We start from the raw sequence: 17,141 nt of genomic DNA, 5'->3' as shown, positions 1-17,141 counted from the left end.
GCTATTAATTTACTGCTGCACACCAACAGTTTCCCCATGCCATATTAGCACATCCCACAACACGGTGTAAGAAGTATAGATCTGAGTTTTAGCCAACACACATGCAAAAGCACCCACCTGGGATTGAGACCACCTGCTGGGTCTTTGCATGATTTACTGCTCTAGCACGACCTCCTTCCAAATGGAGTTAGCTCAAGAAATTTTCCTGCACAAGTCAAAGATGGTAACCTTCCATTAAATATACAGAAGCCAACTGGGCTGGTAGCTGAATTGTACTTCAACCCTGGTAATGGGACAATGTCCTCCACAGCATCTGATGGCAGCAAGCAAGGTGTGTGGCACACACAATTCTTGCTGCCCTCATTCACTGCATCATCTGACTCCTGCTCTACCTGAACGATTTCTGCACTGCAGCAACTGTACGCACCACATGAGCCGAGCAACACAGGTGCACATGTGATACAGATAGGAGTCTGGGGACAGGGTTGGTTGCCACTCTTCCTGCATGGTCCTGTTTGTGATGCATTGGGATAAGGTGCACTATCTAACCCAGGCCAGTAACAAGCAAGAGCTGCTGCCACCAGAGTGCTGGCTCAAGAGAGTGCTACCTAACTCTGCCTGATGGTAGGACTAGCCCTTTTAGGCAGGTAATGTGCCCCTTCAAAGGTGCAGTTGGATCATAAAATAAGATGCCCTCAAAGAATGCTGCCTGTTGCATTACTGCATGAATCAGTGGTCCAGATTTGCCTGCTTCTAATCAGGAAATTCACACAAATCACAGGCCATTTTCCTCCAAGGACAATTTATTCTTATTCTTATCCACTTAAAAACCTTTATGGCTGTAAAAGGAAAGTTTGCCTCCGGATTTAAATCAGAAAAGTATGTTTCAGCTATCATGAGTTAAGGAAGCTATACAAACATAACAGACTTAAAAATGTTATTTGTTCCAAGTCTATCCTTGCAAGGAGCTCTAAATGTAGTTCCAAGAAGAATGTTGACATTATTGCCTGAATGATATGGTGTGCAATGGCAGTTTGCCTGAAAGCCAAAGTGAAATATTGTCTCTCCTCAGATACTTATAAACCTGAAGTTCCAAACCAAAATGTCACTCTTATGTTTTCCCAGTCTTCTTAATGAGAATATGCTGTCTTCTTAGCTTATTTGAACACAATACATGCCTTTATAATCATTTTCACCAAGAAATTATAACATGCATCTAATAGATCTACTTTGGTATCGAATGCTGAAGGAAACAGATTTTTGGCATGGACATTGCTTGGATAGCACTGAGTCTGAACAGCTCCAAGCTTCAAGGAAGAGAAGTATTTTTCTGGCAAAAGAAATTCAGACCTTGGGACTTGAGCCAGGAGTTAAGCAAGTGAATTGTAAGTGAAAAAGTTCTCTCTCCATTAGGGATTTTTCTTTGCTCAATAATAAATGGATCCTCTTCTTTTAAACTTTCCATTTTGAGATGATCCAACACAGCAAACACTAGTAAAACACAAAGTAGAACCAGGGATGCAGCCAAGAAACTAGAAGCTGTGGATTGCAGGCCTTCAAGTTATTAGAAAATAAGGATATTCTCTAAACATATGGACTCACAGGAAAAAAAGGTTACTCATTTCTGAGTATGCTTCTTCTAAAGCAGAGGTTAGGCAAAATGTCATCTAGGAAGCGTCTTGAAGTTAGACTTTTCTATTTCAAAACTGGTTTCTGAAAAGATTATGGGAAGGGGAGGAGTTGCTCCACCATGTACTGTTCTCATCAACCAGTTTGGGTAGTTCAGTGGCTCATGATGTAGTCTAGAAATGTTTGGAAGCTGACGACCAGTCCAAAGAAGACATGCAGAACTGGACAGTAAATCATTCTTGGAACACTCTGCAAATCCAATTATGGCATGAAAAAATTAACATCAGCTACAACTAACAAGTCCTAGCAAATGCCTGTGCTTCAATTGCAAAGCCTGTGAAAACCTGTAGATTGAAAAGAGAACACGGAATGTAACTTTTTATTTTTTAAACTAGGTTCAAGGAATGAAAGTATCTGTCTTTATAACCTGCATTGCACTCATCTTCAAAAAGTGAGGCAGAGAACTAATCCACTTTTAAGGAATCTAATTCCTGTACTCTGTATCCATTCTTACAAGAAACATTGTCAGTGGTCATGTATAAGAATACCATATAGCGCTACCCACTGCAGTACAAAAATAACCAATGTTTGATAAAGTTTCAGGGTTTATTATTCTCTTTAATACTCATCTGACTGTGTATTGACATTACCTAACTAAATAGATTTAGAAAGGCTTTCATTCAAAAACAAGCAAACAAACCACTTTTGGCATATGCCACTTCAAGTTGCAAAAACCAAAAGCACCATATTACAAATTCAATGCCTAAATCACCTAGAATTAAAGCCAACTCTATCTAGAATTTTAAAATGTGCATGGCTCCTGTCAAGACCTTTAAGCTATTTCAAATACCATTAAGACAAATTCATGAAGTCAAGTTTATTGTATGCTGCGTACCTCAGAACCACACAAGTACTTTTAATTTACTTGTGAAGATATTAGTCCCAAAGCAGTGCTGGGATCACTGCTGAAGAAATAAACAGTACATAATACATCACTGCTGTAGAAATAAGCAGTACATAACACATGCAAAGCTATACAAAATAAATATTATGCAGCGTCAAGGACAGTGTCCTTTATTTGGTAGACGACATAGGTTCTGCCAAATATTTATCTCATGATTCCAGAAAGCATGTTGTCTGCTAACTTATTTGTCAATTTGTATCTCCCAAAGTGTAATTTTGAAAAGGGAGGTCGCAGCAGCTGCAAAATAGGACCTTTAATTGTTTCTCTGTCTCTCTCTTGTAATAGCTTTCCTCATACAGGGAAGCAACTTTCACAACTTGCGTACCTGGAAAAGATGAAAAAATATGCCATACCTGGTTGTGGGTTATGGGGTTTTTGGTAAGACGACACACCAAGCCTTTATGGTAAGTGAGACACAACTGTTTGGTACTCCCTATTCCCAGCTTATCAGCAAGAACCACCAGCTAACATGGATCGTAATGAAAAAAACCGTATACCACTCTGATTGGACAGAGAAAGTCCAATCTAAAGCATGTTGCTAACGTCCTAACACCAGAAAGCTTTATTTGGATACAGACTCTTTTCATGAATGAACGCTTTCGAAGATTGCACATAATACAATGAAGCATCATTACCCAGCCATATTTATATTAAGGACATAGTGAGGAAACTATCATTTGCAGTCTCAATGTCCGTAATTGTTTCATCCCAGTTTTGATAATAAACTGCCCTAGTAAAACAAAATGCAGATTAATAAGTGGAGAAACTATGCTATTTACCAACATCTCAGATGTCATGACATACTATCCATAATTTGGTCTAAACTTTTGATTGATTATTTATGCAAGAAATTATGTAAAAACAAGAAAATATATCTGCCAGGGTGTTTAGAAAGGCTGAAGACATGTAATATTGCTTAATTCATAACTGTACAGCAATTTAAATGGAACCTCACTACTGTTTAATAGACGCCACCTGGAAAATATGAAGCAGCCTCAGCAATGTAAAAGGCTGTTCATAAGCTAGGTGATTATTTCTCATTTGATCTATTATGTGACAAATACTGAAAATTAAATCTAATAAAACTTAATCTTTTTAACCAAGTGTCATTGCTTTTTGAAGTCTTCATGAGCAAGATCTTCTATAAAAGCCTATTTTAAGTATGGATAAACAGTGCCATCTTCTGGCAAGTAATTGTATGATTCCTAGAGAATGAAATTAAAAAGTATCTGTGTAGGATAGTCAGTGCTCCCAATCTCAGATCCATGGTTAATATCACAAGATAAAAATTATCCCTGTAAGCCTCAATAAAGTCATACCTCGGAAGTCAAACAGAATCCGTTCTGGAAGTCTGTTCAACTTCCAAAATAATCGAAAACCAAAATGCAGCTTCTGATTGGATGCAGGAAGCTCCTGCAGCCAATTGGAAGCCGCAGAAACCCCATTGGATGTCCGGCTTCCAAAAGAACGTTGGAAAACCAGAACACTCACTTTCGATCATTTTCGATCATTCGGGAGCCGGAACGTTCGAATCCTAAGGCGTTTGGGAGCCGAGGTACAACTGTAGTGGTTAAATACTATACTTCTACTGTTATAATTGGGATGTATGGGGTGTTAGGGGAGGGGTAGCACCTCTGGTGGGGACACACATCATGCTCCTTCTGGGGTGGTTTGTCCACCTTTGGTCCCCCCACCCTGCACTCAGCTCTCACCTGTGGCTCCTAGAAGCTGTTAACATGTGACAGCAGCCACACCCTAGGAAGGGCTTCAACTGGCAGGCTAAACCAAGTGAGGGTAGCCAATGGGTCTGAAACCTCAGTGTCAGTGAGTTAGGGACTTCCCCTGCATGCGAAGGCAGGCTCCAGTGGATTGAGCGGACGAGATGAATAGTGCATGTGCTAGGGAAGTGAGGGGGAGATGGGACTCTCAACCTGGAAAGTTAGCCCATCTAGGAGAAGGAAAACTCTGGTCCTAAACCTCTGAGGACTTGCGGGATATCTTCAGGAAAAGAAATGGCTAAGGAATAAACTCTACACAAATCAGGAGTGGAGTCCCTAAGACAGTTTGATGGCACTTTGTGCACCTCCTTCCGCAACTCCTGCAACTAAGATAGTGCCAAAGCAGCTTAAAAGTATTGCTCTGCTTTCCTCAGCAACACCAAGAACAGGGTCAGGACCTCCATACATACACACTGCCCAGGCTTGCACTCCAGGGAGGTCACTTCAATGCTGATAAACAGTGGTTTGACTTCACCCCAGAGGTCTTTTGAGACAGATGGATGCCAACAACTTAACAATATTTAACACTGCTCTTAACTAAGACTTTAGTAGCTGCAAGGCTGGTTAACTGCAATGCCTTGCTAGCACTATAATTAAAATTGGTAGCAACGTAAGCCATAATTACCATTTAGAAAAAGTACCGTCTGAATGAGAACAAAAAGGAACACAAACTTTGACCCCAAAAAAGTAAGCAGACAAGAAGGTACATGGGATATTGTAGTCCTGGAAAAGGATCAGAAAAGTGCAACTAAAATGACCAAGAGTTTAGAGCATTACTACATTTGGAGCTTTTTAGTTTTGAAAAAATGGCAAGTGAAATAGAGGTGATTAAAGAGTACATTGTGTGGAGAGAGCAGATGGGAAGAAAAAACCCTCTCTTAATACTAGAACCTGGGGATATCTAAGGAAGCTGAATGTTGGAAGACTTGGGACAGACAAAAGAAAGCACCTTTTCACACAGCACACTGTTAAAGTATGAAACTTGCTTCCAAAAGATCAGAAAAAGTCTTGCAGAATAAAGACTATTCTGTGGCTGCTGGCCACAATAGCTATGCATTCCCTCCACTGTCAGAGATAGAATGCTTCTGAATAGAGTTGCTGGGAATCACAAGTTGAGAGAGTACTGTTGTGCCCAGGCCTTGCTCGTGAGCTTCCCTTAGGCATCTAGTTGGCCACTGTGACGATAGAATCCTGGACTAGAAAGGCCTTTGGGCCTCATCCAGCAGGGCTATTCTTATGTTATTAATCAATATTGCTAGAAGGGCAAAATGGTAGCTGTATGGTATTATGACAGACTGCCATCTACATGCACTCAAAACCTTTCCTGGGAAGTAGGGATCTGTAAGCTATCGTTTATGTCTTTGTAAAGACAAGACAGACTACTGCAATGCTCTCTAAATTAAACTATCCCTGATATATACTGAGAAACCACAGCTGGCACAAAATACAGTGGACTTGAGAGGAATGAGAAGACTAACATGATTGCATTACAAAATTCTCAGCACCAGATCCAATTCAATGCAATAGTTAATTGCCAGACAGGTATCAGTGATGTAGGCCTGGCATACCCTTGTCGTTACAGGTCCATGTTCCATGCAGATCTAAAGAGAGAAGAGATCTTACACATGGGCCCCTTCCATTTAAATGGAAAGACCAGATAGGGCATGGAGCAGAGATTTTTCATACTTGGCTTACTAAACAAGATATCATCCAAGACCTACCATAACCTAATTCTGCAGGTATTTTATACTTGATTGTCTTTGCTTTGTTTAAACACTTTTACTCAGATATGAATCCCACTAGTGGTGCCCCGCAAGACGAATGCCTCGCAAGACAGAAAACCCGCTAGACGAAAGGGTTTTCCGTTTTGGAGGTGCTTCGCAAAACAAATTTCCTATGGGCTTGCTTCGCAAGACGAAAATGTCTTGCGAGTTCCTGCGGGTTTTTTCCCCTCCCCCCCCTTTTTCTAAGCCACCAAGCCGCTTATCTGCTTATCCGCTAAAAGCCGCTAAGCCGCTAATAGCGCTAATCCGCTAAGCCGTCAATGGGCTTGCTTCGCAAGACGAAAAAACCGCTAGACAAAGAGACTCGTGGAACGGATTAATTTCGTCTTGCGAGGCACCACTGTACACTCAATAGGATTAACTCCAAGGTAAGTGTGCACAAAACTACAGTCAAAACCTAAAACTTACATAGCCCTTTCCAAAGTCGTAGTAATTAAGAGCTGTGAATGATGGAAATTGAGAAAGGGCAATTGAAATATTTCACTGGATCTAACATTGTAAATATATGCTTTGCACAAACTTATTACAAATCATCCTATGATTACACTCATAGGATGCTTTGATTTATTCTCCCTTTTTCACCGACAGGTAAATCCTACAAAATCTGTAAAGCAGGACAATGCCACAACAAAAATAAGCGACTATATTAAAAAAGCTGAATACAATTTAGGATTTCAGTTTAGCAAACAACCACAGTACAGAACAAATGAGCAAGCATGTTTTGCCCCTGAAATCTAGCCAATGAACTTTCAAGGTCTGAAGGTCTTAAAAATATATGAGCATCTGTCTTGCATTAAAAAGCAAGCCAAAAAACCTCACTCCTTTATATTGCAATACCTTTTGCTAATCAACAGCAATTCACTTTTGGCTGGCTGAAGTCAAAAAGCTATTTATAGTCATCCAAGACAAAGTTGCTCTGCATTGTAAGTAGACCCCGGTGCCAAAGATTTGACATAGAAGACAAATGTCAGTGTCTTCTGCTCAGTGGGAGTCTCTCTCTCTCTGCTTTTGCACAAAATAATGCTTCATTGTGGTAGGGCAGAAATGCCAAAATACTCACAAGCATGCAATTGAGTGCAAAGCTCAAACTGCATTCATGCTATGCTGGCAACTAAAAACTTTAGTCTTTGACAAGCCATCCAAGTCAGCAACAACATTTAACTGACCTTCCAATCTGTGTTTTGCGGGAAAGCAAAAGATTCCAGATACATCCAAGGTGAGTAAGCTAAATGTCAATGAAACAAAGAACGCTGCTCGACAGAAAAATGGGCTTTACCGCAACAAATTTGGCAGGCTGCCTTCGAGAACTTATAGCAATTTTGTGCAAATGTAAGTAGCATGTGCACCACCTCAAACAGAAAAGATTTCACTTCTGGAGCATTATTCAGAACTAATTGGAAACTAGGTTGCTAGAAAAGGGCACAGCAACCCTACTGCGGTTTCAGAAAGAGTCTGTAGTGGAGGAACTACCACTCTCAAAGTCTTACCAAGAATTGTTGTGCCAGACAAAAGGAATGGTGCTGGCTTTGTTTTTCACCTCACCAGTTTTTCCTTTTTAAAATGTTCCCTCCAACTGTTTGTAATGGGAGAGAAAATCATGCCACCATCAAGGGTGGCACAGTCCCCCCCCCTCCATTTCAGATATGTGACTGTAATATTTGGCACATCCGAAGTCTACCCTGATCCACACTCCCATTTTGGTCTTACTGCCCTCAGAACACATCAGCAACAGACGTAGAGCTTTCTGCTGAAGCAATGTGAAGGCTTCCAACCTCTGACAGCGAAGAGGGATGTTCACTGTACATAAGCCGGTCGGGTTCCTTTTCTGAGAGCTTAGGATTGGTCCAGAAGAAAATCAGTGTGTGAATTTTGCAACACGCTGAAAATACTAGCAACCCAGTTAATTAAAGTAATCCACTGGAAATATGCATCTAACAAATACGTTGTGTCAAACTGTAACACTCCTGCAGCTCTCAATAATGTAGTTACTATCATCAGTAGCTTTTTCAGAATTTACTACAAATATTTAATATTTGTGGGAAATTTAGAATTAATATATGAGCCCAAGGATCAATCTAGTCCAGAATTCCATTTCCAATGATAGATGTTGTTGTTTAGTAGTTTTACTCATGGAAATTACTTAAACTGACTTATAGACAAAATTGTCAATTGGGCATGAAGGAAAAAACCCTCAACCGTTTCCCCCACTCCTTCTAGCATGCAGAAGAACACTGCCCCTGAACCTGGCTGTTATATTTAGCTAGGATGGCTGATGTCCACTGATAGATCACACTTCCTTATGTTTGTCTAATTTCATTTAAAAACCACCTAAACTTGTTTCATCTTGTGGAAGCAAGTTCCATAAAATAAATGTTGAACAAATTTATTATCCATTCTGAATCAACTGCCAATCATTTGTGATTAGTAGTGTCAAATCTTAATAATATGAGGAAGAATGCCCCTCCATATTAATATGCTAACCTTCAGTCATCTTTTTTCTAGGCTTATAGTCTTTTCTCCATAGGGAATATACTCTAACACTTCTATCACTTCAGTTAACCTTTTCTGCACTGTAGCCAGATGTACAGAGGTGCAGAAATTAAATCAAATGTGACTGTACCATGGACTTGCATATGAGGAGTATTATATGAGGCATTTTATTTTCAAGCCCTTTTCAATTATCCCCAGCATGAATTTATTTTCTTCAGCACTACAGCTTAGTCACTAACTAAATGGTTTCATTGAGCTAGCCACCATGACCCTAAGAGTTATTTTCCTTGGGTGTTACCAACAATTTAAATCCTATTACCATATGTGAAGTTAGGGTTCTTTTGTCCTAGTGTGTATCATGTTTCAACTGTTTACAAGGTGTTTCATTTGCCATTTTGTTGCTCCCAAACCTCCAAAGCTATGTGTCACATACTACAAAAGATGTGGGTCTTCAAATTGTCCTTATTAAAAGGGCAGGAAGAGTAAGTAAGTATTATGCATCCAAGTTTCTAGGTGCAATTCCCTTTAAAAAATTGCAGTCTACCTGAACAGAAAATATTTTAAGTTTACAAGTATACATAAAGCCTAGTTTTATGATTTTGCAACACCAACACTAACCCAAATCAACCAAAATTATCCATTACTAAACAGTCATTTAATGGTTTTGTGGTCAATCCTGATATAAAGGTAAAAGGTAAAGGTACCCCTGCCCGTACGGGCCAGTCTTGACAGACTCTGGGGTTGTGTGCCCATCTCACTTAAGAGGCCAGGGGCCAGCGCTGTCCGGAGACACTTCCGGGTCACGTGGCCAGCGTGACATCGCTGCTCTGGCGAGCCAGAGCCGCACACGGAAACGCCGTTTACCTTCCCGCTGGTAAGCGGTCCCTATTTATCTACTTGCACCCGGAGGTGCTTTCGAACTGCTAGGTTGGCAGGCGCTGGGACCGAGCAGTGGGAGCGCACCCCGCCGCAGGGATTCGAACCGCCGACCTTTCGATCGGCAAGTCCTAGGCGCTGAGGCTTTAACCCACAGCGCCACCTGCGTCCCTGTTATAGCAACAAGAAATTCAGGATGTCAGTAAACAACAGAAACAAGAAAGTCCCTATATTAAGAGTATGGAAATAAATTGCTACAAATTATGCCTAACTCAAAAGGTTGAAATCAATATCTTAACTATCACTTTAAAATTATTAGAGCAAGCAAAACAGGCATTTTTACATTTTGGGAACACAGCTAGTAAAAAAAAAAAAACAAACACAACCACAAAGATGTTAGCCAGTACTGCCACCTAGGGCATACTAAAGGTAAGTACAATTTAAGATCTATAAAATGCCAGATATAAGTGGGGAGGAGATAAGAAACTCAGCAATAATCATTAAAGGTTATTAAAGGCTTTACGATCAGTGGTATTTATAAAGCAGAATACTTCCACAAAATAACTTCTGAGTCAATGCCTACTTGGGCATTAACAGTTCCAACATAAAGCAACAGAGAGGAAGAGGTGCCACACCAACTAGAACCTCCACTTCCAAGGTCTGAATGTGCCAGGGGAGCCAACTTGGGCGCCAGGTTATGGGTGACCAGTGAGTGTGACATCATGGCGAAACCCGTGCCCCCCAGCCTCAAAACCTGACTTCTGGTGCTACTGGAAGGCGGGTTCCAAGGTCTCAGAAGGCCATGGACAACATCTCTGAGGTCATGCAAGGCCTCGGAGATGCTGTCTGAGGCCTTCCGAGACCTCGGAAGTTGCATGTGGGGCCCTGTGGTCTGGGTGCTGACCACCTACAGCAATTTTTTGTGGGTGTTTGGACACCCTGAGCCCCCTATAGTTGGTGCCACTGGAATGTCCAGTGTGAAAGCCTGCAGGGATGGAGACTTTGTCTGTATAGGGTATGCACAAAACTGGAATACTGATTGTGTGGAGTTCCAGGTTGCATGAAAGCCTTCATGCATACCCAGGCACACACAATGGCTCCCTCCTCGTAGATATTTGTGCTATGTGCTAAGATGCCAAGGAACAGGGTTAATCAGTGTATGCAATGTCACAAGCATGACTACTCAGCACAGCCCCACACCTTGTTCCTGCGTTGCTTATATTGGAACTATCATTGGAACTTGAATAGAGTTCAAGGCTCACCATTTCTGAAGGGATAGCTAGTAAAGTGTTCCATATTTCTACAAAGCCTTACAAATAAGCTTGACAAAGCCCAGATCCTGATGCGATACCTGGGTCTGTTAATGAACTAGAAACCAGAGCCCCATACCCAGCTTGCTGCAAACCATGATCAGAAGCTTTACATTTCCTCCATTCACACAAAAGGGAATAATCAGCAAACATGGGTGTTTGTGAGACCAAGTCCCACCATAACACTACATTTATTACGCCTTGTCAGAAATAATAGGAATTTCAAAGTTTCCTGGGAATCTCAGTACTCATTTTTTAAACATCGCCTTTAGCTGTAAAGATAACGTAATTAAATCTGTACTGAAGATCATAAAATGTGCCTTTTTTATTAGTAAATTTGATGGGTGCTTTCTCCTGCATAGTAGATATACAACTATAGCTATAAGTTCTGTCAGACAGGTCAGACCCAGTTTCACTACAGGAGAAAAACTAGATAATCTTCAAGTCTTTCCAGTTTCGCATGTCTATAATAAGAACTTCCTCAAAGGCCTGGATTAATGCTACTAGAAAAAGCCATCCTACAGCAAATGAAAGTCAACTCTGTTCTTTTTGAAGATATTGGGTAATATTAAATAATATTAAGACACTAGAAAGCATGGCTCCTATACAATCCTGAGCTAGAAAGCACGGCTCCTATACAATCCTGAGCTCAAATGTGTCAAGCTGATTACCTGTAATTCTGTATCCATATGCAGCCAGTTGTCCAGCCATGTATTCTCCATCTGAACTATTATGAGAACATCCCCATGTGCGTATCCAAATTTTCTGTACACCAGGAATGACGCTGTCAAAGAAAAAGGCAAGAAAAATAGGTAAGAGCATTCATTTCATTTCATCCATAGGCTTTTGATTTCAATAGTGACAAAATGATAAGCATGGGAAAGAAGATGGACAAGGATCTTATTCCTGAAAAGCTTGAAAAAAGCGTTAAATCATAAAATGTTAACAGAAGAAGTTATCCAGATTAAGGTAGGAGCACAGCTAAACGGATACAAAGATATTGTTACAAGTACCGTATTTTTCGCCCTATAGAACGCACCGGCCCATAGGACGCACCTAGATTTTTTTTGGGGGGGGGAGAGGATAAAGAAAAAAAATTATTCCCCCCCCCCCAGGCACGGGGCTGGGGCGGGGGAAGCCCGAGCCTCCCCCTCCCCCAGCCCCCAGAACGGGTCCCAGAGTGATGCCGAAGCTGCGTGCAGCTTTGGCATCGCTCTGGGAGCTTGCGGGGCTGGGGGAGGCGGAAGCCCAAGCTTCCCCCTCCTCCAGCCCCCAGAGCGGGACCCAGAGCCATGCCTAAGCGCTGCGCCTCCCCGCTGTCCCTGAGCTTGCGGGGCTGGCGGCGGGGAGAAGGGGGCTTCTCCCCGCCGGCAGCCTCCAAACCAGGTCGGGGGACAGTGGGATGGCGGCGTTCCGCCTCCCCGCTGTCCCCCAAGCTTGTGGGGCTGGCAGTGGGGCTCTCCTGAAGCCTGCATTCGCCCCATAGGACGCACACACATTTCCCCTTCATTTTTGGAGGGGGAAAAGTGCGTCCTATAGGGCGAAAAATACGGTACTTCTCCCACCCTTCTATATGAAATACCAAGACTCAATAACAGACTCAACAGGCAAAGCAATGCTACAGTCACATTTCTTCCAAAGGTAGAAAGATCCACTCTTCAGATCCACTGTAGTAATGGCTGTGGAGTGTTTGCAACATCCTTCCACTGAAGTCACTGGGAGATTAAGTTGTTCCAGACCCTCTTCTGCTGTGAACATGTTCATGCAATCAGGGAGGTTAGGAATCATCACAAACACTCTCTGCCCCTGTGCTGCTCCATTTTCAGGCAGAACTCTGCTGGTGGAGCAGTCAGCCAACAGAGCTTTTCTGCAGTACCCAATGGCATTTCTGCAGGTGTGTTTTCATCCGGTGCTATCTGTCTCATCATAGGACCCCCTAAATTCATGAACAAGTAACATGGGATCGCACAAGTCATAATATTTTTAAATGAATTTAGAATAAGCATTAAAACACATCACAGCTAAAACAATAAATAGTAGCAACTACATGTTGGAGGAGTGCACCTTTGGGGGTGAAGTCAAACCACCAACCTTCTGGTTAACAGCCAGACACACTGACCCACTGCACCACAGGAGGGCTCATGCTCTCTGTAAGAGGGTATCTCACCACCATTTAGTGTAAGGTCCCTATCTACACAAGAACATTAACAAAGGCCCGACTGGATCAGTCATAGTCTGGCATCCTGTTCTCACAGTGGCTAACATGAAGACTATGAGAAGTCTGCAACAAGTGAAGTATAATGGGCTACTTGTTTAGCTTTATACTCATAGACCCATTTTTCTCACTTACAAAGGACAAATGTCCTGTTACTTGAAATGCATGAGGTTAGAAAGAGAACTCAATATATTAAAACAGAATCAACCTAATACACACTGTAGTCTGTGTAGTAAAATATTTCAAGTTATTAATTTGTTCAACAAGACTAAGACCTAAAGTTTTCAGGTTATTTCAAGTGTAAATCATTTAATCAGTACAAGTGCTGGTGTTTTCTATCTCTCCACATTGTTGTTGTTTAGTCGTTTAGTCATGTCCGACTCTTTGTGACCCCATGGACCAGAGCACGCCAGGCACTCCTATCTTCCACTGCCTCCCGCAGTTTGATCAAACTCATGCTGGTAGCTTCGAAAACAACACTGTTCAACCATCTCGTCCTCTGTCGTCCCCTTCTCCTTGTGCCTCCATCTTTCCCAACATCAGGGTCTTTTCCAGGGAGTCTTCTCTTCTCATGAGGTGGCCAAAGTATTGGAGCCTCAGCTTCAGGATCTGTCCTTCCAGTGAGCACTCAGGGCTGATTTCCTTAAGAATGGATAGGTTTGATCTTCTTGCAGTCCATGGGACTCTCAAGAGTCTCCTCCAGCACCATAATTCAAAAGCATCAATTGTGTACATTAGTTATGCAGCAAAAACCATCTCTCCACATAGGACTGGCAAAAAATAAACATACCTGTCACTTGGGGGATCATCATAATCTGTTTCTACATTTTTTTGTGAATGGCGTTTTCGCACTTTAGGAATAACATTTTTTCTCCTGAACTGCAGGTCTTGTGGCTTTGGGTCTTGCTCTGAGATGATATCTTCAATGTCTCCAAGGAGGGAATCACAGACAGCAGGCATTTTCTATGAAGATTGAAGTACACAGTGTTAGATCAAGAACTGAAAAAACATACATACTATTCTACACAGCAAACCTTAAAAACAATTCCTCATGTCTTTTTAATAATACAGCAACACAGCTAGACTAGTTTATTAATAAAACTGTTAGCCCAATTCATTAAAATACTTAAATGCTGTTAGAGACCATACAGATAGAAAAAATGGCCCAATAATTAATAATGCATTTTAAACAGCAGCACTGAATCAAGCTGGGCATCTGAGTTTTAAATAAGAGTCAGTGTGACTGATATTTCCATATATGTTGATGAAAGCTTATCTAATGGGTTGCCAACACTGCATCCACAGGCACACATGTGCCAACAGATGGCTTCTCTATTGCTCATAGGGTCCACTCCCTGCCCCAGCCAAAATTAAGTTTGAAAGAAACATTCTACTTTAGTCAAGTAGGTTGTGAAGCATGTTTAGATGTGATGTGTGCGTGTGATGCCCTTGACCACTTTTCCGGGTTACAAACTTGCCCTTTGGCCCAAAATGATTGGTGACTCCTGGCTTATCTAATGCCAAAAATAAGGGTACCTGCCAGCATTATAACCAGTACATGTTTTAAGTAATATCTTAATTCACTATACAAGACAGTTCAGAAATTCCCTACAAACATTCCATGTGCCTTTTATCAGTTTGTAACAATGGATAATAACAGATTAGCTAAATATTTTTACTGGAATATTAGACCCTTTGAAATTTATCTTCAGTACACACGTCCCTCATTAGATGAAGTACTGAGCTCACAAACAGGTGCTACACATGTGGTTCCCATTCTACTAAGTGTCTATATACACACAACTGAGTCTGAAATTTGCTGATAATGCTAATTAGCATCTCAGAAGATTTAACAGATATTTATGCTTGGTATGATGGCCCATTATCTTAAAGAACTAAGCCCCCAGTAAAAACAGATGAATACATCTTGTTCATCTGGGCCCTAGCTGTAAACCCACTATAGTTCTTAGCAATTTAAACTATAACCCAGCAACACTAAATAGCTTATTGTAACAACACTGTACCTTAACTTACTATTTTATCTTTGGAGTTCCAGCATTTTTTTATCCTGAAAAAAATCAAAAGGTTTTCAATCATTATACTTTCTATAAATCACCAAGGCTGAGACAAATTGATGTTTCTACAGATACTTAGTAAATGATTCAAAATGCCTAAGTCATGGTTCCATCCAATGATATTTCATATATGTATACACAGACACAACAGATTCTACTTTGAGAAAAACTGGGAATGAGCCTTGGGGCTGTATATTCCTTCCACCATTTTCCTTAGTTTGGGGGGAAATGAATGAAAGAACTAGTGGAAGAACCTGCCTTTCTGCGACTCATTTCCTCCATGCTGATATTCCTTCCTAATCCCATCCAACCAGCAGATGCAGGAATACACTGTTGTCTTATGGACTTCAGCAAAGAATGAATAAATTTAGAGTATTTTGAAATTCTAAATAGTGTATTATAACATGTTTCCCCCCCCCCTGAGGTTTGGATTCATGTAAGTGTGAGTGCGTGTTCATTTTCATCTTCGGCTTTAATTTAATAATAATAAATTATTAAGAAGCCTGCCTGCTAACTTGCCTTCACAAGTTCAAGACCTTTCTACTGGCTGATACAGATATATGATGGAAATTCGTTTTTCAAAACCTTTTTTTAGAAATGTAAACCTTTCCATGGGGGGGGGGGAGAGAGAGACTCACAGCATCTTGTCGTGGAAAACCTTACATTCCACAACACTGCTGGATGCCCGCTTCCCTCGCTAGAAAACTGCCCGCTTCGCACACCAGCTGCGTCCTCGCTTTTCCTAGGGGCCACAAAAGGCACCCTGGATCAGACACGCAACTCACTCCCACTCTCCTCCTTCACACGTTTGTGGCTCGAACCCCAACAGCTGAAAGTTGAAAACTCTACGGCGGACCCCTCAGTCCCGCCAAAAGCCCTCAGCCGCCTTCTTTCCCTGGGCAAAGCTGCGAAAAGGCTTTACCGAGAGAACCGGGGGTGGGGTGGCGTCGCAACCCCGAGAGGTGGCTTCCGTGGGGGACATTCGTGGCGGGGGGAGAAGAGGGAGGTGGGCCGCGCTGCCGGGAAGAGAAACGGCTCGCGTCTGAAGGCGACGCCACACGTGAAAGCTGAGAGTGAGAAGCTAAAGGAGGAGGAGGAGAAGGGGCCATATGGGCCCATTCTGACCGCCGCGCCCCCACTGCACGCTGCGGGCCGCTTTCACGGCTGGAAGCCGTCACTTAGCCCGCTCGCCCACCCCACCCCACCCGTCGACCGGCGGCAGCAGCAGTAGCAACAACAACAACGAAAAGTTCACCTGCGGAACCTGACGCGTTTTTCGCCTCACATGGACGACGCCATGATGGAACGCCGCCCCTCTACGCAGCTAAACGGGAAGGAGGGGGGAAGAGAGAGGGCCTTTTCGACGGGGTCCGGAAAAGGACAAATTTAGGCCGTCGGCAGCTTCGCGCAACGGGGAGAAGGAAGGACCTGGGAGATTTCCCTAAGGGGTGTGATTGGCTCCCGAAATAGAATCGCGGTCTGATTGGACGGGGAGAGCCAAGAAGAGTCCCGCCTTTCCCGTCACATATTTTGGAGCAGCTGGAAGGTTAAATTCATCCCTTGCCTGGGTGGGTGCTGTTGTCTGTAGGGGGACGTGTCGCTGTCCCGTCCCAATCACACACATATACACAGGGGTCTACTGAAGCATGCCTTTAAAATAGTAATTTTTTTTAATAGAATATTTATTAAAATTTTCAGAAATAATACAATATAAAATAAAAAGAAAAAATAACAAAAAATACAAAAATACAAAAATGAAAACAATTAAAAACACATAGAATTTCCGTTACTTATTTTCTTTTAACTTATTTCCCAGACCTCCTCATACCTCCCTTTTTTGTATTCCAATTCAGATTGTGAGTTCAGCAAATCCTCGCCTTTAAAATAGTAATTTAAGGAACAGGTGGGAAATGCGCCTGGTTTGTTGGAAGTGAGTTGCACTTAAGTAGGACTTCCCTAAGGTTGGGCCGTTACCACCCAAAAACGCTCTCCAAATATATTGGCCAAAACATAATTAAAA

At 42.1% G+C, this 17,141-nt stretch overlaps 1 protein-coding gene across 4 annotated transcripts in view; it reads right to left on the bottom strand.

Annotated features, from left to right (window-relative positions):
• The window catches only part of CDKAL1 (CDKAL1 threonylcarbamoyladenosine tRNA methylthiotransferase), a 242,049-nt gene extending 225,557 nt beyond the window's left edge, over nucleotides 1–16,492 (bottom strand). Inside the window, exons 1-4 of one of the 4 annotated variants that reach the window (XM_079983779.1) lie at nucleotides 16,377–16,472; nucleotides 15,081–15,114; nucleotides 13,837–14,009; nucleotides 11,503–11,615 (exon numbers count right to left, since the gene is read on the bottom strand). In XM_079983779.1, coding sequence (XP_079839905.1) covers nucleotides 11,503–11,615; nucleotides 13,837–14,006 — 283 coding nt within the window. In that variant the 5' untranslated portion in view covers nucleotides 14,007–14,009; nucleotides 15,081–15,114; nucleotides 16,377–16,472. Of the gene's footprint in view, nucleotides 1–11,502; nucleotides 11,616–13,836; nucleotides 14,010–15,070; nucleotides 15,115–15,759; nucleotides 15,776–16,376 lie in introns of those variants that run through there. The other 3 variants (XM_079983781.1, XM_079983778.1, XM_079983780.1) reach the window with 3 other exon arrangements.
• Between the last annotated feature and the right edge of the window lie 649 nt (nucleotides 16,493–17,141).

Source organism: Podarcis cretensis (genome assembly GCF_951804945.1).
Source record: "Podarcis cretensis genome assembly, chromosome: 7".
Taxonomy (NCBI): domain Eukaryota; kingdom Metazoa; phylum Chordata; class Lepidosauria; order Squamata; family Lacertidae; genus Podarcis; species Podarcis cretensis.
The sequence above is the reverse complement of the archived record's forward strand: the minus strand, read 5'-3'. Positions and strand labels throughout refer to the sequence as shown.